Genomic DNA, 26014 nt, shown 5'->3' on the forward strand with positions numbered 1-26014 from the left:
GAAGTTCACAGAGTACCAGAAAAGGATAATTAACTAAAGCAATGTATGTGTATATAGAGCCTCTCTGCTCTGGGGACAAAAAATAGGTAAAAAATAATTCACTAGAACTATCTCTTTTCATAGAAAAATACAGTATGAGGTGTGAGAGAGAGATTAGCTGTGTGGGGACTCCATGAAGTCCAGTATGAGTTTAACCAAGCTAGTGCGAGTAGTGAAACAGAGAGAGAATTTGAGTGTTTTGTAAGTGTTAGGTTCTACAGTCCATTTCCTGGTGGGTGAAGGCACCTTTCTGGGGGTTTTGTTGTTGCTTATGTGGGGTGTTTTCTTATTTTTCTTTTTTTTTTTCTTAATATAAGTAGTGTTAAATAATAACACTTTTGACATACGAGCTGGCAAAGACTGGAGATAAAGTCTAAAATTAAATGAGTTTAATAGCATTGAGATATTTTGGTTTTTTAAATCAACTTACGTAAATATGAAAATGCTCACACAGTAAAATAAAATTAAGACTTAAAGGGATTTCAGAGCATTCCCAAGAAGCCTGTTCTTCTACATCAACTCAGGATGAGTTGTACCTAAGCAATTCCTTAGTAGGTTTTTGTGCAACTTATTCTTAAACCCCCTGGCACTTAGGAAATCAGTAATGTTTCTGTGTTCTTCCTGCTGTTAACTACACCTCTAATCATCATTGCTGTTACTGTCCAAACCATTTATCTACTTTTTAATATTAATACACATTAAAAGCAGAAGGAAAACTATTTTAAATATTGCTGATTTTATATAATTTCATAGGCTTTTTCCCCTATTTATTGGTTCTGTTGTATTCATATTAATTTACCCTTTAGTATTCTTTCTTAAGTTTCAGATTATGTACTTTTTAAAGTTTTTTCATATAGGTTAGTTTGTGATTGTGCCCTTAATATTATTTAACTGAGGGCCTGTCACTTTCCTGAACTAATTTTTTTCCTTGAGAACTGTTTCCCATGGGAAGCAGTTATACTTGAGAAGACACCGAAAGTATATTAAAACCTGCTTTCCTGGAGACTGTTGCATTCATTCTCTTGTTGATGAGTTTTTCCTTTTCATGAGAACTTATTTCTTTCCACTTTTGTGTTCTTAAACTGGTTTTACCAATTGGTTAGAAACAAACCTAGGAGAGCTCCTTTTATTTTATTTTCCCCACTTGTGGTTTCCAGCACATTCAAAAGTATTACTCTTACCCTGCTTGCCTATTCTCTGTTCTCAGTAAATAGCTAAGTATGTCATTAAGACAATGACCTATCTTTATATGATTAGCAATTATTCAGATAAAGCCCTTACCATCTTCTCCAGGGTTGATTGCTCATAATATGTCTCTTCTGTTTCTATTTTCCTTGTTCGGGGTTTCTTTCCTTAATTTTATTTATTTTCCTGAAATCAGAGACTTTCAATGGTCTATCTCACAATGCATTCTAAACCTTAGAGAAGTTCTACATAAGTATTATGCTAGGCAGCATCTTTCTTTTCCTTTCCAGAAAATTCAATATCCTTCATGTAAATTCTAGTTATGCAGATTTTCACCCAACTCTGTTTTATTAAGACATGATTTTTGTTATGCACTGGACTTCCAGTTCCTTTCAGTTACCATATTGGTGAGAACACAAAGTGACAACAAAATATTTGTCTAAATTGATTACTGGTATGAAAAAAGATGAGTTAGTAGTGTTCTGGTTTAAACAAATGAAAGGATGCTGATTGGTGAGGTACACAATCTGTATTGTTTCATGTGAAACCCACCATGATATCGTGCACTATATTAAATAAGTTTTATTTTATAATTAATGTTTTAAAGCTTAAGCTGATGTTGCATTAAGGTGATATAAAAATTACAAAGCTGCCTAAAGTTAATATTGTGTTAATATTTATTCATTTAAAGTAGGTTTTATTCCATGTTGCAGAAACTGATTCATTTTAGATGAGAACCAGTAAAACATGCTTTTGTCTTCCAATGTCTGACAAGTGCTAGATATCTTGAATTTAATACAAGTCAAAGAATTTGAAAAGTTAGCAAAGAAAAGTATTTCTTTGGGATGGAATACACATGTAAAGCTAGATTAAATATATTACTTAAGGAATACCTACCGATTTTGTTTTGTCTCTCGATTCTTCATGTCTTGTAAACAGGTTTTATTAACAAAAATAGAATATTTTAAAGCATTGCCACTTAATATTCTACTTTTAGGCTTCACTCCAGTCTCTTAATTTCTTTAAGTAAATATGGAAAAAGAATATGCCTATTAATAAAATTCATTTAAATTGAAAAAATAAATAAAATGCAGAATTGTACCATCTGTTTTCCTTTATCCCCAGTATCACTTTGTGCATGTGAGTTATGCCGTAATGGCTATTTACAACCTTCTGGTTGACTACCAGCAATTCAAAGAGAATTGCAGATCTCCTTGGAGTATAGCCCTGGATTTTACTTGTGGGGTTTCCTGATGAGCATCCCTGTCCTCCTCTGGGTCTTCTCCCCTCTACAGTATGTGACAATGAGAAATTAAATTTGGGTTTTCTCGAATATAAGCTAAACCTTACAAAATAAAGGGCAACACAGTCTGGGGGTTGGAGGAGAAAAGGGCTGATTCTCAGCCCAGTGGCAGTTGCTTCTCAGGAGGACCTGTTGCAGCAACAGGTGAAATCATGTAAAGTCCTGTGTAATGCTGAACATGTAAATGACATCTGCCTTATGAATAAGATGCTAGTTTGTGCAATACCTGTTGTCTGTGGATAAAGCAACTGTGTGTAGATAGGCAGCTGTATCATATAAGGGTATAAGCTGTATCATATAAGCTGTGTCATATCTTGCTCAGGTTGATTCTGTGGTAAGAGTGAGAATGGGCTGCTCGACTTGCTTTGGTTCAGCCTAAGGAACTATGTCCCTGCATACCTATGGAAAATTCAGTCCACTGAGCCAAAGAAAGTAAAGTAAATTAAAACTGTCTAGAAACCCAAATTAGAATTCCTTCTGCTGCTTTGCATTTTGATGCCATATCTCTTTTTCTTACAAAGATGAAATTGTTACAATGCTGTGTAATTTTGTTTCAAGCTCTTGTAATACGTATTGCTGCATCCAACCTGGAACTAAACCTTAGCAGTTCTATGGCTATAATAAGATTATTGCCAGCTAGTGTTTCATCTGCTGGCTAGATGACTAGCTGTGCACCAGCTGTATAATATATTCTGTAAGGATATCATTATCATAGCACTTCACTCTTGCATCTCATACACCCACCAGGAAACCTGTTTTATCTTGGGCTCTGAGCGAGGAATCCAAATGAGATGTCTTAAGGAAAAGTAAATATTGAATATTAGGAAGTATTAAAGAGAAGTAATTTCATTTCTAGCATGTTACTGTGAGTGAGTGTTTTTGAACAGGAATGGGATGAAAACTCTCATAAATCTTTAGGCCTTGATTGTGTGATGCTCTTTGCATGGCTCAGACAAAGAATGGACCAAAGCCTGGTTTTTAGCCACTCTTATGTTGACTTCTCCCCTGCATAATTCTGTCTGGTTCCTGGCTTATGTCAGAGAAGGCCTAGCACTGTTCTAATTTAATTCTGAATTTTTGGAGGATTTTTCTGGTAAAAAGGGAACTCTAGAGCATGTGGGCAAGGCCGTGACTCTTCTTCTACAGGGCAGGAGAGCTGCCCTGCATTGCAAGAGCAGCTCTGCTGGCGTTAAACCTCACAGGACCATTCCCATGGAAAGAGAAGAATAAGGGTTAAGCACTTACTGCTCTCCCAGATGGAAATGGCCACAGTGATGGTCAGGATGAGAACTCAAGATGGCCATTTTAGCCTGAAGGGCAAAAGGAGGATTTCAATAGATACAGGGGAATTATAATAGATGAAGTTTAGTGACATAGAATTTCTCCTTTTTTTTTTTTTTTTTTCTCATTCTGCCAAAATTAAGGTATCTGTCCTGATGTTTTATATGTTTCATATCAGCTCTGGCTAGACTTCATAAAAGAAAAAAAAAGAAAAAAGGGAAAAGATAAAGTTCAGATAAACTACATTTCTGATCAGCTTTAATTCAAACAAAATTAAATTATTAATTTAATGGACAGAGCCTTAGGTGGCATGGTTTAGTGCGAGGTGTCCCTGCCCATGACAGGGGGGTTGGAACTTGATGATCTTAAGGTCTTTTCCAAGCCTACCTATTCTGTGATTCTATGAAATAGCTCTAGTTCCCAAGTCTCACAGTTGTTCTGCTTTCAACAAATATTTGAGAGCACAGCCAAAGTGTGCCTCAGCTATAGTGCTATTCATCTTACAGAATATTAAACCATTTGCAGTTTGTTAATTCTGTGATTGAAGTTGCAAGGAGTTTTTGGCAGTGGATGTAAAGGTTTCAGTCATACTGATGGTGTATGAAAAGGTCAGCATGACACTAAAAATGTATTACTTAAGGGATCATTTTGTTGTTTGTTTTATTTAAAAGCAGAAAATTGCACATACACACACACAAATTTAAAAATAAATAAACTAAGTACACAATATTGGGTACTGTAAAGCTAGAAAATGAAAGCTGTAAAGTGGTTTGTGCTAGCTTAACTTTCCTGTGCAGTTGCATAATTCTATAGTCTTTACTGTATAGACTGATTATATTTAACAAGCAGTTGTTGATTATTTTGTTTCTCCTTTCTTGTTCTCGTTTTTGTAGTGGCCCATTGTTGTATTTGCTGCATATTAAGAAGATAGATGTATCCAGTTCTCTAGTGATTTCTTGGTTTTGTGGGGCCTTGTGCAGAAGCTGTCTGAATGCTGCGTGAGCTTTGATTTGTCCTTACAGTGTTGCAGCTGGACCACTAAGTCACAGATTGAGAACAAAAGTTTATAACAATATCGAGTGACAACTTTGAGAAATCTTCTGACCATAACATTGAGTAGTGGGTAGGATTTGGTATGCCTGAATAATAAGGGTTTGGTGCTTTAGTTCCCTGCTTCAGGGATAGAGAGAGGCAAAGGTGATTCATGCCATCTTAAGAGATAGCTCGTCCCTTAGAGACTGCTTGCCATTCTCAGTTGAACTTGGTGAGCCGCACTTTTTGATGGCAGAAATTAATCCATCAGGGGAGTAAAAGAGTCTGTAGAGAGCTCCCTGTGTTTCACACATTCTTGATCTGTGTTGTATTTTAGGCCCAGGACAGTCTGTCACAAGGGGAGGGTCTTCCTGAATGTAAGTAAGATACAGTACTGAGGTGAGGAGAATATATGATTGTGAAGTTAATGATGGTACCATAGTAGCGTACACAGTGAGAGCTAAGTTAAAGATACCACTACCATTCCCCTAAGTTAAAGGTACCTTCGTTTTCATTTTCCCAGAGCCTGGGCTTTTAACATTCAACTTTAATAAATGCTCTTCCAGGACAGTTTAAATGTGTATGCTGCATGTTACATTTTCTGTAGTCTGTATCTAGGGTGTCAGGGAGATTTTCAGAAGAGGTTCCATTTGAATTTACGTATGAGAAGTATCTCAGTGAAATACTTACAGAAACAATAGTTACTCAGTTAAAAAGTAGTCTAATGGGTAAGCGTAAGTGTCTAATGGATAAGGTATAGTGGAAGTTGCCTCTGCTTATGGAAGGGCGAGTAGAACTAAATGATCTTTAAGGTCCCTTCCAACCTAAACCATTCTATGATTCATTCTATCATTCTATGATTACTACATAAGCTACAGCCATAAAATGTAATTATGTGAAAGGGGCGGGAGCATTGAATCAGCTGTAGTGTTTACCATATGCTGACATAAATTCTCAGGTTTTGTTCAGCATATTAGTTAAGAGCTAATATAACATTTGACATTTCAAACTCTAAAATACCTTCCTTGGAACATGTGTTCATATAATGTGTTCATATTTCTCCTGAAAATAGACAACTCTAGCTACATAATGTATATTTCTAATAAAGGAAGAATTTTTCTGCATAGTTTCTTAAAAAACACATGCTTAACTTATGGAAAAGCGAAACATTTTAACAACATTAGCCTTTGGCTGTAGCAATCATAGAGACTTTCTGATCCAATTGAAAAGAATGAAATGCAAAATCATTTAAATGTTGGAACTAGCAAAAAAACTTGCATGCATAATAATGAATTAAGAAACATTTTCAATTATATTGCTTTTTTCAGGAGCTTTTGTTAATAGTATTTACATTTTTAGCCAACCATTGCATTGTTTATTTATTTAGTGTTTACTTTAGCTTACTGTGTCACAACATGCTTTTATGCTTTTCCTGGATAATATTTGTTTGTGAACAGCCTGAAAATGTTACTGCAGATCTTTTATCTATGTGAACCTCAATTTAGCCAAAAAGTTAAAATCTCCTAAAATGCTGTCTCATAAGCTTAAAATGTTTCATAAGCATAAAATGTCCTCACTCTGACATAGAAAAAAAGAATTTGAAATCCCAACACAGTATTTTTGTTGCAAATGACAGTTTTCATCTGCTGGCTTTTGCTGCCAGAATAAGCATGTTTTCTATAAGCACAAACAGACTTCTTCAGCTGTGCCTGTTTCCAGTTGTTCCCATTAACTCCCCAAGTGGGTGGTACTGAAGAGCCACCTTCCTGGCACACTGGCATGCAAACAACACACAGCCACCGATGAGTTTTGGCATTATGCTCTAATAAAAAAAGACCCCACTCATATGAGAAAGCTGAGTTGTGCGTCACTAAAGCTATTTCAGTCTTTGCTGCCTCCTGAGCTGAATGTAAACCGACACTGGTGACTCTATTCAGATATGATTTCGTAAAAGGAAGTAGGAAAAATAACTTTCAAGCTGTGTGTGAAGATGAGCTAAAATAGTAACAAAAGTATCTCAAGAGGATAAAAAAAAGAAATCTCTTAAACCTACCTGTTGTGTAAGAAAAAATGGATCTGGCAGACTCTCTTTTGTAGCAGCTGGATGTGTTAAATGTCCTCCTTTACCACTGAGAGCAGGCATTGCTCTATCAGGTATACCAAGAAACTGAAAGGATTCAGACATTTCCTCAGCAAATTTCACCTCAAATGGGTCTCAGTCCTAAGGAAAATGATGCTTAATCTTTAATAGCTGAGTGTTCAGGCAGCGACACTTGCAACCTGCTTAGAGAGTCCAAAAGGAAGGCTTATCACAGTGGTGGCTTTTGTGATGAGTATGTCTCCTTGCTGGCAACTTGCAGGAGGGTGCATGTTAGTGTCAGGCCCTGGAGAGCAGTGGTTGTGATATTTCCTTGACAAGAATTTGGTGAGCCAGCCTTTGGTAAGGTAGCGTGCAGGCGGTGGTGATGGCTGGGCATAGTTCACGTTGCCTCAGTTTTGGAAATAGATGTTGAAATGTACTCAGCTCAAATAATTTCTCAGTGCCTGAGTCAGTAATGACAATTGGCTCCAGGACTACTTGTTCTGGCTGACCACTTCTCTCCCAGATGCCTCAGGAGACATCCATGCTTTCTTTTGATAGCCTTAAATAATTCAGAAGAGTTTAAATTTCATTATACCACTGTTGTACTTAGGCTGCTAATTAGTAACTACAAGTTTATTGTGTTTTGTTCTCTCACTATACTTTTTATTTCAGCTCCTTCAGTTGTTGGAAGTGCTGAGTGTAGCACCTTGCACAGGGAGGCACTAATCCGAGACAAGCCTCAGGCATTAGACGGTTACGAGGGCAGTGCTGTCTGCTGTGGGAAAGTAATATAACTGCAGTCTTAACCAGAAATAATAGTATATCACACACACACACACACACACACACACAAAGCCCTTGACCTAGTGGTTAAAAAACCTCCTCTTTTTAGACCACTTACAGTTAAAACTGGAAATTGGCAATTTCTACTTATAATAACATTTCATTTTCCTATACTGCAGTATAATATCGAGTATTTGTTGTCCGTTATAGATAAGGCCCCTCCCCCATAGATGTATGAGTGAACTATAGTTCCTGTATGTTTTTTTTACCATGAGAGTGGTCAAATATTGGAGCAGGATGCACAGAGAGGTTGTAGTGTCTGTCCTTGGAGGTGCTCAAGACATGCCTGGACACAGCCTTGAGCAGCCTGATGTAACCAGACCAGGAATTGGACTAGGTGACACCAAAGGCCCTTTCCAACCTCAATTCTTCTGTAATTCTGTCTTGCTACCAGATTTGTTTGATATGTACGCCCACACCAATAAAAGAAGGCCTAATCTTTGCTGGAAAGTCATAGTATTGATTTCTACTTTTAGTGACAGCAGGTATACTCGAGTTTTCTATTGGACATCCATGAGTTATCATTGCTTCCTCAGCAATGAGATTGCTGGGCAGATGCTATTGCTAGAGGTTGGTCAATTACTGATCTGTAATGAGGCTCCAGCAATAATCAGCATTTAGGACATGAATTGCTTGTGTACTCATGTGGGTTTTATTTTTGTTTCTTGTGTAACAGATGTATAAATTAGTGTACAGAATAAAAAATAGTAAAGCTCTTTTAGTATTTTTATTTTTGCGTTCTTGAGGTGCTTTTGTGACAGTATATATTTAGTATCATTTTAAACTTCTGTAAAATAATAATGAAAATCACTTAATTCTGTAAAACTTCTAGGTTTTAACTGCTTTTGCCTTATGTATTTGACTCTTAGTCTCAACAGCAGAGTAAAATAAAGTGACATATTTTAAGACAGCAGGTATCAGGCCATCACATTGCTATTGATCTTTGTCCTATGTGAGGTATTAATATTGCTTATAGCCCCGTTTCATTACGTACAGGGCTACTCTGTGGAAATAGTACCAAATGTAGGTCATTGTCTAACATATTTACTCCCTACCAAGACCACTAATGAAAAGTTCAGCAGTAGTATCATCTTTCTTAAGCTGAAAAAAAAGCCCTGTATGGTGTTTTAAATTTTCAGGAGAGTGAACCTGGTAGTGTTTCAAAGAGAGACCAATTATATTCATTACTTTGGAGAAAAATAGTTCCTTGCTTTCAGGACAAGGTTACAGGCATCTGTAAAAAGTGGGTGTGATGACGGGTGCGTAGCATTTATGTAGAAGTGGTAAGGAAGGAGATGTGCTTTGAGACAAATGTTTCAAACTTCACCACAGATGCTGACTTTGACAAGCAACTTGCCAAAATGGTAACTGAAGTAATTCTCTGAGTCAGTTCTTGACTTTGCTGGCATTGCCCTCATGAAAGATGCATTCAGATTAGCATTCAGTTTTGTTTAAACTGGTGTAAATACGGTGTACCTCTACTGTGGGAATGATGTAACAAAGTAAGAAATGAGATGGATCAGAGACTGTAAATCCTCATTGGCTACTACTGCTGAAGAAAGTAAAGGCAGCCTTGAACCTTGCTTGTGTTTCTTTAGCCCTAGAGTCATTGCTTCAGATAGGGCAACTTCAGGTGTAAATGAAAATGCTTTGGAGAATGCTCTAATCTGTTTTTCTACATTCTAGTAATGGATGGGGAATAGAAATACCTCAGTTATCAAGCAACATTCCCAAAATTAGTGGCTGTAAGGGAGATGACCTGTTCTGAGAGCAAATTCTGTGTTAGAAAATTTGCCTCATTGTCTGGGATCCCCAGGGGCTGCATCCACTGGGTTTATGGAACAGCATAAAAAATCTGAAACAAGTTACAAGAAAGAAAGGGCTTTGTCATGTTTTACGTGCATTACTAGAAAACAGATGGTACTATTTTGTTCTGTTATTGGGTGAAATATTTCTCGGATACAAATTCAACCAAGCAGGTGCAAACTCATTTCAACTGACAAATTGACTGAGGCAGATACAATGTGCAAATGTTGGTGTAATGCATTTCATACAAGTTAGTGATAAAACAAGGGGGAAGGAACATAAGTAGTAGAGGACAATAATACTGTAAATTCTATTAATTTATTAAGAAAGATTGGCATGAAGATGTATAAAGTGAATGTAACTTGTGAACCAAAAGGAAGAAGTAGAAACAGATGGAAAAAGTGAAAATTAAGTAAAGTCTACCTATTCCTGTTTGAATTTATGTCCGCTACCAAAACTGTACAGCCAGAGTTGGTTTAACAATTGGTGAATAAGGTTTTATTGATTCATAATCTGAATTTAAACCAGAAGCTGAAATTGTTTCATGAAGAACCCCACTCCAGCGTGTGTTCCCTGCTGCCCTAGTGGTACAGATGATAGTAGTGTCCATGGTCTGGTTAATGTTCTCCTTGTGGGGATATTTGGTCTGTTGAATGTTGTATTTTTACAGAGGAAGAAGGGAAAACGAAGTGGATGTGTTCATTCTGAAGATAACTGAACTTTTTCAGGCACATTGTTTTTCTTGAGAGAGATGAAATGTTAAACTGTTTAACATCTGGGAACATCTGTCCATGCAGTCCAGGCTGTGGATTAACTGAATGCTAAACTGACATCACATTTTCACGAGATTTAGAGAGCGAACAGAAAGTGCTTAACTGTTTTGACCTAGTCTAATTTTAGAACTGGATGATATGCAAGCAGATGCTAGATATATTTTAAAATATACATATGCATATGTAAAGAAAAAAAAATTACATAAGGCCCTAATTACATAACAGCTGGATTATTTGGGTTTTTTTTTTTTTAGTTCAAGGCAGTGTAGTTCGAGAAAAGAAAAAGTAGTTAATTTGACAGTTCTATGACACCATCAGAATTATTTATTTATGTAAAAAGGCTTAGCATGTAACTTTTATAAAATAATTAGTTTTAAATATCAATTGGACGAATTATTGTAGTCTAATCCCATGGTACTTCAGTCTCCCTTTCTACCAGTATGACAAGTATCTAAAATGGGACACATAATTTCTGTGAGTATCTGTAGATCAATGTTCTGCTTTGTTTTTAATACTCAGAGTTTTACAGTAATTTTTTCAACTGCAGAAAATGACAGAGGCTTTTTTACCTACTACTTATCTTTCATGTTAAGATACTTCTGGGGTAGTTTCCATTATTCTCTTTTTCCTGGGCAGTCAGGTGTGCCCTCTAATAGGAAATTCTAGATCATTTCTTAGAAGTATGTCAAGGGCATTTACTTGCTGAAGATGTCTGTTTGTTGCAGTGCAGCAGAGATTTTAGAGTCTTCAGTCAGCCTAAATTCTTTCATCCACTGATTCTATTAGGAGTAAGTCACAATACTCTGTTGAGCGTTTTTTATATTCACTAGAGGATATAGCAAATGTGAGAATGGATAAGCAAGCATATTATCCCCCTTATCAGTGTTTGGCAAAGGTTGTTCCTTAATATTTCCGTTCTTGTTCTGAGATTCATTTCTACAATGACAGTTTACTATGCTTTACAAAAAGATCATTCTTAATAACAATGAATGATTTATTCCATGCTGTACTACTTAATGATGAAGTATTGTTTAGATTTGACAATTTAATGCTTATTCATATCTGTATTTTTCAGTATTGAAATGAGTAATAGCATAGAAAGCATCAACTCTGTTAGTCTGTAATTTTAAAATTCAGGAAAACTGTGGGGTTTTTTATGAATAGTAAAACCCTGTAATTTGTTATCTTTTAAGGAAGATACATTGTATCACTGAATTCAGTGCCTGTGTGACTATGTTTTTTCTTTTTGGCATTCTGTAATAGTTTGCTGTCTTTTGCGTTGGGTAGCTGAGTGCTAGTAACAACTGAAAGCATAGTAGAAGAGTTCAGTAAGATACAAATTTGAGCTGCTAAGAAGTGGACATACTCAGACTGCAAGGTTTTTAAATTGTTGTGGAGGAATCACCAGATTTTATTTTTTGGATGGCCATTTTCATAAATGCCCAGTTTTAGATATGTAATCATGAATGCATAAGCATATCTTGATGCCCTTCTAACAGTTCATCTGTGTAATGACAAGCTTAACTTACCACGGGCTTAGTAAGGGGCATACCTTTCTTTCATACTGGAGTCCAGAAAATTCTCTCAGGTGCCTCAACTCCTTTTGCAGCACACCGGAAAAGTTCCAGGTATGAGAAACACACCCAACACAATGAGTTCAGCTAGCTATTGGGGTTTTTTATTGTGTTTTTCATATTTCTAAAAGAAAAATGTGTCTATCATTTTCTAACATAGGATGGTAGTAAATAAGAATGTCCGCTAAACTCATCTAAACCAGCTCCTTTGTTATACATATATTTCTACATATTTTCCCTGTTAATGGATGAATTTGATCCACTTACCAGGTACATCTGTGTTTTTTTTAAATACTGTTCCTGATTTGAACTTTTTTTTTCGTTGCATAGTGCAAATACAATCATGTTGTTTATACCACCTATATTTATTGAGTAACATCTCCAGCATGTTCCCATAGCAATAGGATTTTCCTTGTTGAAAGTAAAGACGCTTTAAAAAATTTGTCTATCTATTTTATTACTGCATTTCACATAGCACTCCTCTTTGTTAATATATTATTCCCGTTCAGGTGACCTGAAAAGAAAAGCAATCAACTATTTGCAATATTCTGATTCTGGCTAAATACCAAGAAATACATTGAACTCTTGGGATGTGTGATTTCAACCCATAACTATATTCAGTTGCATTTAATTTTTTAGTGTGTCATAGGCTTTCCAGTTTAAGTAAGTGTCTGTTAAAATGGTACTGTTTCAGTCTTCAGAGTCCTTCTACCCACCCTTTCTTCTACCCGACCTCTCTTAAGATTTTTCCACTAATTCTGGAAGAAAGAACAGACATGATAATGTCCTTCTCCAGTAATTTCCTGATTGTCTCTTCATACAAATACGTATTTAGATACAGAATACCACATAAACATGAAGCCCATTCTGCAATCCCCTCCCAAAATTTATTTCTGTTAAAACTGGCTCTTTCACTTCTGGCTACAGAGACTCTCTCAACCCCGCTGTTACGAAAGAGCTCATTGTTTCTCCTCCTAAATTAAAAAGCCTTCCTAGAATGTGCACTGAGATGTAAATTGTTTGACTGTGGTAATTCATTCAAATATAGGCCTACTTAAGGAGTTTTAAAATCTGCTTTATTGGAACCCCATGGCTTTTACAGCACATTAGACCTAAATTAAGCAACAGGGAACTTACTCTCCCTTTATTTCCAACTGTCCTTTCCAGGCCAGGTAGCATGGTACTGTCTTTAGAATTATTTATTCATCTCCCTCATTATTTTATCATGTATTTTAAAGTGGCCGATTTTTCTCCCCTAGCACTATGCAGGTTGTCAGAGTAAGTCTGGATGGAGCAGGCAGGGATTTTTAGTAATCAGAAAAATATAGCATGATTTTTGGTTTCAGGTGTTCAAGTTTGCTGTCATGAAGTAGGGGATGCTTTTCATAGTCTCTTTTTTGAGAATAAGTGGAAGCAGTTCCTTACATAGGAAATGAGACAATTTTTTTGCTTGTCATCTGAGCAAAATGCCGTATTTTTAGCCAAGCTGAAGTGATGATGGATACCAACTAATAAAGCTAAAATTGTTGTCTGGTAGAAGTTTTAGTACATTTTAAGATGCTAAGTTATGTCACGCCTTCCACAGTACCTCGTGAGCAACCCTGAGACTCAGTTCCCATCTTTAAAAATATTTTACAAGCCGTAATGTGCAGGGCCTTCAGACTAAATTATAACAGCAGTGTGGAAGATTTTGGGGTGGGCTAAAAGTTTAGCCTGGGGTAGGACAATAGTGGGTCCCAGGGATCCTCTGTCAGGAAAGCAAGCTGAAGGTGTTGTTTGGCGTAGAATAAACCAGAATAAAGGTTGTTCTACTGCATTCTGAGAAGAGGAAGCCCTCTGCAGCTGTAGGCTGGGCTGAGCAGCTTTTACTAACTGCTTAACTGTAGAAAGGTGTATTCAGCATCAGCGGAGCTTGGAAGGAGGAGTTGTGGAGGGTGGAGAGCAGTTGTGGGACCGGGGGCCTGCTGACTCTTCCTGCACCTGCTGCTTGAAAGTAAAGCTCATGAAAATCCTGTAACTCATTGCTATCAACTGCCACTATAGGTCATAGAATGAATTATGGGAACTAGTAAATTTCTGTGTCATTGGTATTTGGTAATGAGCTGACAATCTGAGGGCACATTACTTTATTCTCAGAATGGCTCTGCAGTGAGATGTCTTGCTTTAAGAGTCACTGGAAGCTCCTGGCACTGCTTCTCCTAATTTGTGATTTCCCTGAAGACTGTCTGGGGGCTGGGATGTGCCCCTCCATAGCTCTAGGCAAGTGTGGCAGCAGAACATAATGTATGAATTGCCAACTGCTTTATGATTTCTAATTACTGGTTTGACTTACTCCAAACTTACTCTAGAGTGCTAGTAGCTAGAAAAAGGTCTCATATTCTGCCAAACATGTTGATATTAAACAACTGAGGTAAGTAAACATGATGTTCTACATGGATGCTTTGAGCATTCTCTGTAATTTTTATGATTTTAAAAAGATAACTTGCATAAATCATGGTCTGTGTGTACATGTGCATATACATATGTGTTTCCGAGGAAAATCTTCACGCCGTTTATCCTTTGTTTTGCAGACAAAACCAGTTGCATTTGCAGTTCGGACAAATGTTGGGTACAGTGCAGCTCACGATGATGATGTTCCAGTCCCAGGCATGGCCATCTCATTTGAGGCTAAAGATTTTCTTCATGTTAAAGAAGTAAGTAAAACTAGATAAGTAAATGAATATCACTTTAAGGGTCTATCTGAGTAATAGTGCTACTATTTCTTAACATTAAGATAACGCTTCACATTGCACTATGCAAATGCTATGAAATAAGGAACCGAATATTCTTTGAAATATCATTTTTATAAGAGCTATGGCACAATATCCTTACAATCAAATTAATGAAGTTTGGAAAGCAAATGCGTTTCTTCTTTAGTAAAAATAGTTTATTGTGAGCTTTAGAAATCTACATCTGCACATTCAGTGATACAATTTTTCAGGATTTTACCATTCTAATACTAAGAGAGTTCATTGTGATTCAGCAGCTAAGGGTTGGTTCTCTTATTTGTGTGACTGAATCTCAGTCAACCCCAAAATCCTCAGATCTCCTTTTTTTCATTGTTGTTACTTCTCTGGCACAGGCAGTATTTTTAAACAGTTACATATTGAAGAACTGATGTGATGTTTCGTGATGATAAAAACCATCAAAAAAGGCACTTTTTGTAAGCTGTATTGGATTTCTTCTGTAGTTTGACTTTGAAAATATCCAATTTTTACAGTTTCAGACACCTGAAATCATTTACATTCTCTGCTTCTTGAAAAACAAGCAAAAATAAAGCAAATAAAATAGTAACTTTCCCATAGAGGCCCTCCATAGCAGCCCCCTGGTCCCTTCTTAATGATTCCCTCATTTTACAAGTTTTCCCAGCTTCTGTTCACATTCCATTGTGTTTTGTCACAAAATAGCCCATCTGGAAATAGACATTTATAGCAGAAGAACTAAGAACTTAAGGATGAGAACAACCTAGCCATGCATTTGAAGTTATATGTTTGCCCCATTTTAGATTATCGAAAAATCCCTCAGTAGTTATGATAATGCACAATGAATCTGCTAGTGCAGGTGCTTTGCAGAAGCAGTGAACATTCCTAATACACAGGTAGAAATATGGGTGTACAGAGGCTAAGGAAACAGAAGAAATAGACTTTAGTGCCTTCATACTGATGACTAATGATAATCTTTTTCCATATATGTTAAATACACACACACACACACAAAAAAAGGTTAATTTGGATTCAGATTGTATGTAGTAAAGGAAATGTGTGTTCTGTTAGTGCAAAAAAAATTCTTTCTGTTGTGACAGAAGTAGAGATGAGCAGGTACAGAGTCCTGTCAAAAGAAAACCATCAGCATTTTTTGGTGAGACTGGGAGCACTGGAAAATATAGCACAGTTTGGTTAGATAAGTGATTTTGTATAGTCATCTATTCTGTCTGCATTTGAGATGAGGTTGTAATCTCAGACTTCACATCAAGTGTTTTCCCTGTTTCCATATGAACCAGAAATATAGTGTTAGCAGATCTTCTGTTATAATTTATGCTTTTTCCTCCCAGCAAAACTTAAACTCACATGTAAATATGTATGGGAGAAAATGAGGGAGAAAAAGTTTCCTGAACTTTTCTGGATCTTCAGAAATGCCTTGAAAGGAAGCTTAGCTCAGCTGAGTTGTTATATTGTGTGTGACTGCATCTAGCATCGAGGAATGGAAAAATAGATTCAAATATTCTTGCAGCTTCAGATGTAACAGAACAGGCACTCTGTGCTAATTGCGTTTAAAAATACCTGTTTTTCTCTCTAAGTAGTTAAGGAAAGTTGACCGTCTGGCAGTGCTAGGTCAGAACTGGGTTGCAGAAAGGATCCAGGTAGGAAGGGACCTGCAAGGATTTACATTTGGACCTGGATTCTCTGGTCCTGGGTTCAGCAGCAGCTGTTGCATCTGGAGGGTGCCCCACGCAGCAGCTCTTCTGTGAACAGCTGCATCCTCCCTCTCCATCTTCTGTGGCCATGCCCTATTCACTCTCCGGGGCTGTATCCCACCAGATACTGCTCCTTCAGTAATTTTGGTGCTCCCTATAGTTAATGCTGGGAGAACTGAAATGTCCAAAGTTTAGTTATTTCTTCAGATGAAAAGCAAAAAAAAGCATACTTGACTGTAAAATGTAGTGTTAGAAATAATGAAATCTAAGTAATCTCCAGTAATTTTGGCCTGCGTAGTAATGCCGCACTGGATCAGTGTTGTTCTGTTCTTGTCTACGAGGAGTGTGCTGCTGAGAGCGCTGAAACAAAAAAACCCCTCAGTTCAAAGTGTACATGGGCAGTGGTGAAAAGTACTGTGGTGATTATTTTCGTTGTCAGGTTGCATTCATTAAAGTTCAGTACATATAAAGATGAAGGATTCCTTCCTGCTTGAAGAAACAAGCACTGCCCCATAGTTGCTCCTGAATCTTTTGAGGCTTTGGTGCATGGCCATAATTCAGCTTTGCATTTAATTAATCTTTAGCCATGGCACTCCAAGAACAGGTGGATTACAGAGAATTGCTCACCCCAGCCTGCACCTTGAGAGCTGGACACCTTGCTACCAAGATATCCACTATTGCAGAAGATTAATGTGATTGCAAAGTAGCCTGCTGTACTGTAGGGCAGCGTAAGGAAGTAGTGACCATGTTTTGATTTAGTGGTGGTTTTTAGTTATCTATCTCTTTCTTTTACAAAGTTAATGATGCTACTTCTGCAGACTTCATGTATACCCTAGAGCAGTTCCATATAATGGCAACCTCCACTGGCTCAATTGCTATAGTCTTCCTCCACCTATATTATCCTGCAGTATATTTTAAATACATATGCATAGCCTTCGTCAGCATTTTGTGATGAAAGGTTATGGTTTTCATAATATGTTTCTGTCTAATACAGCTTTGAGAAACTGCTATTCCAGATTAGCTCCCTTTTAAATATTGTTATTCTTACTCATAAAGGCATCCCACAGGATGAATGTTATAGATACCCTTATATTTTAGGAGCTTTAAAGTGGCTTTATTTTAATCTTTATTTTTTGTTAACTAAATATCTTGAAGTTCATTTCGAGCATCACATTCCTATAGTTGCCAAAATGAAAGATAATACTGCAATTTAGGTTGTGTATGACTGATCCACCAACATTGTATTCTTAGTGAAATAATTCCTTTTTATGGGAGCCCACACATTTTACCTGTTTTAGTCCTAACTGTACAGCTGTTAAAACTACTTATTAAATAATTAAACATGCACTATAATGTATACATTCATAGCTTCAGATTCAAGAGGGCAACTTTTCTTCCCATTCAGATGTTCTCTTACAGTTTCATAAATAATCCAAACTATCAAAAATTCGTATTTTAGGGCTGTTCACATGGAACTCCTAGAACTCCTAGGCCATACATAACTGGCCTATTCTAACCCCAAATTGAATAAATAATAAAGGAAAAAGCGAATAGTTCTGCTCTACAGATCTCTGCAAAACAAAAAACGCTGTGTATGAAAAAATAGTGATTAGAGTAGTCATTATCTCATGTTTCATATAGCTGAAATTCAGTGCATTTGTATACTCATAAGAGTTTTTCAGTTATACAAATATACCCATTCCTTCTGGATCTACGATAGTACGTTTAAGATGCAGATCACATGAGCTGTATGCAGTAAGCATATATAAGCAGCAGGATGTAGTCGTATTTCAGAGGATTTTAGTGAGTTCAGAGAAGCGGGGGAGTTTGAGAAGTAGTACTTTTTACTTCAAATAGAGAATCCAATATAATGGAATAAGAAAAATAAATTATTACAGAGCTGTAAAAATTGTTGCAGTGGGTAGAAGCAGATCAGAAGAAATCTCTGGTGTCCACCAAGGAGAAACATCAAGGGAGAGCAAAAGCAGCTTTCATGTGTGAGGGGAAAAAACTGTGAAGCAGAAAAAAATAAAGATGGGGAAATGGATGGAAATAACAGCCAGGGAGAATCATGAAGTCTGGGAAGGAAGGTTTATGCTAAGTACTATGGCAATTTAATAATTTGCAAGGTATCGTTATTTTAAGATATTTTTGGATATTACCATGATTCTTCATTTTCATAATAACATAGTACAGTGATTAAGTGCAGGGAAGAATTATGTAAAATCAATAAACTGCAAATTAATAATAACAAAAATGACAAATACTGTATTTTCTTAATGTATTACTTTTTTCTTTTTTATCTGTAGAAATTTAATAATGACTGGTGGATAGGAAGGTTGGTAAAAGAAGGCTGTGAAATTGGATTCATACCAAGCCCAGTCAAACTAGAAAACATGAGGCTTCAGCATGAACAAAAGGCAAAACAAGGAAAATTCTACTCCAGGTAATAATGACAAATCATTAAAAATAGTAGCATTGACTGTGGCACAACTTGGAATTTAATGCTGTGTATGCTATACTTCTATTAAATTATTGTAATTGAACCAGTGAAGGAAGTAATATTTATTTATATAAGTAATGTAATTACCATTTGAGAAAGAAGGTAGATATTTAGATTGGTAGTCTGTGGTGTTCTGCAGTGGCTACTATTCAATTTTATTTTCATAAAATATTTGCAAATATGCACTGCAGTTAGTACATTTACTGTGTACAAGCACAATTTTTGATCTCCCTAAATTTTTTAGCATTTGTTACTTGCTTTCATGATCCTGCAATTTTGAAACTTTCTAAAGTCATCTTTAAAGCTGATTTTAGAAGTTACAGAAAATGTTTAGATCAATTTATTTGTAAGCTGAAGCATCTTAGGGAAAACATTTTTTGGTGTTGTCAAATTCAATGCCTATGAGTACAGCTTTTAAGAATACTGCATTTTATGATAGAAGTTTCACGTCAAATCGTTTGCTGTCTCTGACTGTTGCTGTCATTGCATAAAAATAGCTGTTCAGTTTCTAAATATATTGAACAATACTGCAAGATGGTAATAATTTTATCTTTACCGTGGAATTCTTAATAAAGTAATTTTCCAGTAAACAGTAACACATGTGGATGCAAATGTTACTTGCTTCCCTTTGAGTATATAGGAAGCAAATATTTCCAGGATGCCTGAGCATATGGATCTAGAATTGAGAAAACAGCTGGGGAACATTTGGGAAGCGAGAGAGGATTTCCTAGTTCAATAGAAAGGGCAACAGTGTTTGAAGAACACATCTATGCTAGGAGGAGACCAGGATGCTACAGTGCTCAGTTGCATTTGCTAACTGTGAAATGCCTTTCCTATGTGTGCTGTCCTCAGCAGGGGGACATGAAATTCCTTATGCTTCTGATACAGCCAGATTTGACCCAGTGATTCAGACACTTTCGAAGTTGTAAAGGCTTCCATTCACCGGAACTTCTCACTGGAGATAACACTGTCCTACACATCTCATTAGTATTTTAAGATGAAGTGGAAACTAGTACTATCACAAAAATGATTAGAAAAGTGAAATAGCCTTTCTTGCATTCTTTTCAATGCTTTTATCTTTATGGTAACAAATATAATGATTAAAAATATTGTTTCATTTTCACAACTTGGATAGGCAGAACTTGGCAAAACCCTAGACTGCTTTGTCTTCGTTTGAGATATTTTTTTTCCCAAAGTGCTACCTCGTATTGAGACAGCAAAAGAATTTGTACTTTAATTAAATTGAAAAGATTTTAGGCAAACATACTAACATTTTCATTAGGGAGCTACCAATAATTCTTCCGTTAAAGGAAACAGATATGCTCATTGGCTTAAGAATTAGTCTTAGTAATGAGTATTAGTATTAATAATTATATATCAGTAGCCATATTAATGACTGGATTTCATTAAGATCATGAGGTAGTGAGAGCATATGCAGCAGAATGAAGTTGCACAGCAGAACAAGGAACATGACTGATGTTTGCAGTTACTCAGTCCTTGAAATGTATACACGTTTTGTGTAAGATGTATATTTTATACTGCTGCCAGAAATACTGTTTGTCTCTCAGCTAGCAGCTCATTTAGAAGGCAGGTGAAAAATGAGTAACTACTGAGAAAGATATAAAACATCCAACTAATTTGTTGCTTTACTCCAGTAAATCAGGAGGAAACTCTTCATCCAGTTTGGGTGACATCGTTCCTAGTTCCAGAAAATCGACGCCTCCATCATCTGGTGAGTAGGTCATGAATCCTTTCCTTTATAGACTCATGCACAAAATCTTTTAAAATTTCTATAAATTTAGGCCTATTTTTCTTACTCCATGACTTCATGACCTCACTTGGAGTGTTGTGTACAGTTCTGCTGTCCTCAACATAAAAAGGACATGGAACTGTTGGAACAAGTCCAGAGGAGGTGCACGAGGATGATCAAGGGACTGGAGCACCTCCCCTATGAAGATAGGCTGAGAAAGTTGGGGCTGTACAGCCTGGAGAAGAGAAGACTGCATGGAGATCTCATAGCAGCCTTCCAGTATCTGAAGGGGGCCTACAAGGATGCTGGGGATGGACTATTCATTAGGGACTGTAGTGATAGGACAAGGGGTAACAGGTTAAAACTTAAACAGGGGAAGTTTAGATTGGATATAAGGAAGAAGTTCTTTACTGAGAGGGTGGTGAGGCACTGGAATGGGTTGCCCAGGGAAGTTGTGAATGCTCCATCCCTGGCAGTGTCCAAGGCCAGGTTGGACAGAGGCTTGGGCGACATGGTTTAGTGTGAGGTGTCCCTGCCCATGGCAGGTGGGTTGGAACTTGATGATCTTAAGGTCCTTTCTAACCCCAACTATTCTATGATTCTATAAGTTTGGATGGTTGCATTGTCTTGTAAGGCTGGTTTGAGTAGGTTTGAAGTAACAGAGTCAGTGCCCTCAAGTTCAGGGAATGATGGGGCTGTTAACAATGCACAAAATTCCCTACTTGCTTTTACCATGTTTTTTTATAACAAGGACATCATAATAAAATGATGAGACAGCATTGCAGTAGGATAGTTAGAGGTTTGGTCTAGTCTGAGCACTCCTACTGAACAAGAAATACCTTCTGGTACAGGAGAAAAAGCAGCAGTAAGAATTCCCAAGAGGTTTCTGCAGTAGAATCCAGAATGGCATTGTTTTATAATAACAGGAACTGTTAGTTTTACAGTTCTGGTAATGAGGATGTGTCTCATGCAATTCTAGTATACTGGACATTTTTTGCCTTCTGTGACAAATTTTTCACAAACGTTTTGATTTTAGAGCATCAACAGACAGATTTAACATTAGTTAGGTTTGAAGCAAATACATGATGAGTTGATGGAAGAAAAGCTAGCATCAGCTCCTCAAAAAAAAGTGTAGCAGATTACTCCCCAAAAAATAAAACTCTGCTACATTCAGCTTCTGCATTGCTGGATGTTTTGTCTTCTCCTAAGACAGAAAATGTGTATTTTTAATACCTGAAATCTGAAATTATTAATGAATGTTGCTAGTGCCTTGTCTAATGAGGTGAAGACATCTATTTTCCAATCATACTAGTTTATACGGAGCCTGGTCTAAAGAGCAGGCATCTTAAAATGATCCTGAAGATGTTAAAGTATTTACATGGACATTAAGAGAGAGACAGGAATTCAATCAAGTTGTGATAGTAGCTTCATTTAATTAAATTAATTGAATTAAATTAATTGAAATAGATATCTGTCTTTTGCAGTCAATTTGTTTGTAACAACCAACTTTATTACAATTGCAGTTTGTTTATTGAAATTCCATTTGAGTTCCCTACCTGTCTTTTTTTTTTTCCTTGGAAAATATCATTTTAATTTACTAGTAAGTGTCCATCACAAGTCTGTAGAACACATCTTAATCTTTTATTTTACGATGGCTTTAAATTGTCATATTTACCCTTAAGGCCCAATTTTCAAGAACTGCGTTTAAGTGTCCATGGGCCTGTGTTGCAAGTTAGAGCATCTGAAATACTATAATATCCTTTTGTATCCTAAAAAACACTTGGAGATCGATATATTTCCAGATTGTTGCACAGAATTTAGAGGCAAGAGAACAGATAGCATACTTATGCTGCTGACTGACTTGATTTGCTAACCATCTTGGCTAGCCATCCTGGCTAGCATTTCATTGCATTGAATTGCTTCTTCAAACAGTAGCTTCCAGAAACACGGTTTTCTGGAGAAAGAAGGAAATCTGGTAAAGTTTATTCTGTTATATGGCAGATTTGGAGAATATCTATGAATAGTGTGCATTCTATGCACTTAGCTTATCCTGTGATCTTAAGATTTTGGCTCTGCAGTATTTATATTTTTGCTTAAGGCATCCCAAGAAGTGTGAAAGAAGCATAGTTTGTGACTAACACAAGGACTCAGTTGACTCTGAAGTACAGTTCAATTATTCCCAGGCCGCCTCATTTTGAAAGTATAATAAATGACTGATGCATAAATTCTTTAATTAGTCAAAGAGATTTTAGCTGAATAAGTTAACCTCATTTTTTGACTTTGAGTCAGGGATTTTTTTTTTCTCCAAATGAACAAAATCAACCAAACAAAAATACAAACAAGATGAAGAAACTGAAAAAAATCCCCCAAATTAAAAGGAGGCACATAGCCATTTAAATAATATTATATTGATATAGTAATCAATCCATATAGTCCTTATGGGCCTCCAAACAGGGTGAGGATAATAGTGAGAATTACTTTAAAGAAAACCCAATGAACTAAAGATAATCAACAGCAGAAGAACTGTCACAGAGGGGATGTTACATAGCGTGAAGACTGAGACTGATATTGATATCTAGCTGATCTAATACTGCATTTCTTCTTTACAGGAAAAGCTTAACAACCCTCATTTTTCTTTACTGACGATTTTAGTTGAACATTATTATGCCTTATTATGAGTGATTTATAGCATCTGTGCTGGCCTGTAGTCAAGAAAAGATAATATGTTCTTTTTATACTTATGAAGAGGATGAAGGAACAGTTCAGCTAGAAGAAAATGTTATGTGATTTCTGTGGCTGTTTTTAGGAGCAGCAATACAGAAACAGGGTGCGGATCTACTCACAGGCTTTCCTGTCAAAGGCAGGCTCAAAGACACAATTCTGAAACTCAAGGATTGTCAGGCATCATGGCGTTAGATCTTTCGATAATTTCGGGGGAAAATATACTTCACTGAAACAGAAGAGATCACTGTCCCAAGTGCCCCTTAAATCAGCAGCTGCATGTAAGCTTGACAGAAATATTTATTTGTTGCATAATTTAATAGCACATGCCGCTGGATTGGTTGATGTCCCACTCATCAAGCGTCTGAAAGCAGGTCACTGAGGTGGTTTCATAATAGTTTGCAATGATTAATTATGGGTTTGGATAAAGTCCATGCAAATGATAGTGCTTACAGATCTATTTAGAGTTAGATTCAGTTCAACATAATGGCACAGCAAGATAAGAATGTGTTATGAGAGTGTATCACAAGGTGGGTAAGATCTTCACACAACAGTGATGTTGTACAGCTTGTTTGTGGATCGCTTTTGTGCATTATTGGTTTCTAAAGGCAAATTTAATACATAAGATCAGGATTGAGCATTGTAAACAGGAAAACCTGTTTGTTTTGTTTCACAAGTACTTACCAGGTATCTTTTGAACTCAACATTCAGGATTGCATGGCTTTGCATTTTGAAATGTATTTATTTCTGAGTCCATGATGCTGTTTACTTAAACTGTTCTTACTTGCTAAAGAGGGTAAATATTTTCTATTAATGATTTAAGTGGTGTGTGCTCTATATTCTTTTGGAGTAGAGGTTGAACAACAGTGGTTTATTGTATTCACTTCCATTTTGCCCTGCCTACTTCTTCATTCTTTACAAGATCCAGGTCTCTGAGACAAGCTGGGATCTATTTCCTCTTTTCTGCTACCCATTCTTTTTAGCTTTCACTATTAGTAGGTCTGTTTTTATTATTTCTAATAAATGTATCTTATGAGTACTGTGCATTTTTAGTTAAAATTGCTAAAAATGCCAGTTGTAGTCCACCTTGAGATGTAGATGATATTGTATCCAGGCTGATTTTGTTTTCAAAAGTGATTTTTCTTCTGTTTCTCAATCTCCTGTGGGCATACTAATGACATTTCAAATTTCAGTTTTTAAATTTAAATTTAAAATTTTTAAATTTTAAATTTTAAATCAAATTAGTGTTCATTGCTTTAAAATAATCTAAATGTTGTTGACCAAGTTCTGTTGTTTACACTGGAGAAAATCTTACCTGTTCCAATGAACTAGTTTGGATTTACTCTGATGTAACAAGAACAGACTTGGCCATTGCTCAGTTTTGTAAGAGTAATTGTGTGTATATCTGATATAGCTGTGTAAAAGGCGATCAGAGGAAAATGTTACAGTAGCTGTTAGATTGCCTTCTGTCTTCTAATGTACTGCACCTTTAAATTTTTCCCTTTGTTTTATTGTGTTTTGCACTCATGGTTGATTTTTTAATTTTCATCTCTTTATTTATTTATTTATTTATTACTCTGGACATTTTTGTTTCTCTTTACCTGTTATTTCCTTTTTAACCTATCTTTACTTTCCCTGTCATCTGATAATTCTGAATTGTTTGTCTGTATATAGCTATAGACATAGATGCCACTGGCTTAGATGCAGAAGAAAATGATATTCCAGCAAACCATCGCTCCCCCAAACCCAGTGCAAACAGTGTAACATCACCCCACTCCAAAGAGAAAAGAATGCCCTTCTTTAAGAAGGTAACACCAACTTCCAAGCTCCCATCTGTCCACCTGCTCACCTGCACTGCGTCACATTTCTTAGTCCTGTTAACTGTCTGCGTCTTTTGACAAGCCAATAACATGCATGCTTTGTTGTTCTTTGTTTCTTTTCCATGCTGCTGTAGCTAAGCAGAAGCAGAAATCGGTAAGTTTATATCAACATTACCTGTGTTTATCCTGCCACTGGCATCATTAGCATTATTACCCCAGATTAACAATTCAGCTGTTCTAGAATTAAGGTAGAAATGTATCTAGCTGTTAGTGGATTCAGTACAAGAAAACAAGCAGTGTCAAGTTCAGCACATCCATGAAACTCTGTTACAGTACTTATCCTTTTTGATGGAATAATAGGACACACTTGGAAGGCCACCTTAAAGTAGAGAGAAGTGAGAAATGTATTTCTAAGAAATCTATATAATGCTTCTCTCTAGGGCATGCTTATTCTTTCTATATATCTTTTTCAAGCTTTTTTCCCTTATAATTCAGTCTGTTAAAGTCATTACTGGAATCTAATCAGATACTCAGATTATACTTAGAAAACAAATAGTCAAAACTGTTGTATTATTAATTTAGTCAGTATTTAAACTTGTGATTTGCTAGGTGCAAAATCTTCAGGTGAACAAGACCAGTGAAAAACCACAGACTTGTTTTAACGGTTTGCTTTGAGCTTTTCCTGTTGTCATGTATAAATTACCAGCCAAATGTTCTCACCATCCATCACTCAGACTTTTTTAGTAGCTCAGCTATTGGAAATGGTACTGGTAGTTCCCAGGAGAGCCAATGTCTCTCCATAGATAACCCAGATAACTACAGAATTATGCAATTGGCATCCTGTTACA

At 36.4% G+C, this 26014-nt stretch overlaps 1 protein-coding gene across 9 annotated transcripts in view; it reads left to right on the forward strand.

The window, feature by feature from the left end:
• CACNB2 (calcium voltage-gated channel auxiliary subunit beta 2) overlaps positions 1-26014 on the forward strand; it is a gene marked incomplete at both ends in the record, with an annotated part of 255148 nt that overhangs the window by 201476 nt on the left and 27658 nt on the right. For 5 of the 9 annotated variants that reach the window (XM_080610494.1, XM_080610493.1, XM_080610499.1 and 2 more), the window contains 4 exons: positions 14490-14612; positions 18682-18818; positions 20531-20607; positions 25021-25154. In XM_080610494.1, the coding sequence (XP_080466620.1) occupies positions 14490-14612; positions 18682-18818; positions 20531-20607; positions 25021-25154 (471 nt within the window). Of the gene's footprint in view, positions 1-14489; positions 14613-18681; positions 18819-20530; positions 20608-25020; positions 25155-25300; positions 25321-26014 lie in introns of all 9 variants that reach the window. The other 4 variants (XM_080610496.1, XM_080610495.1, XM_080610501.1 and 1 more) reach the window with 1 other exon arrangement.

The sequence above is a fragment of the Psittacula echo genome (genome assembly GCF_963264785.1).
Source record: "Psittacula echo genome assembly, chromosome: 2".
Taxonomy (NCBI): domain Eukaryota; kingdom Metazoa; phylum Chordata; class Aves; order Psittaciformes; family Psittacidae; genus Psittacula; species Psittacula echo.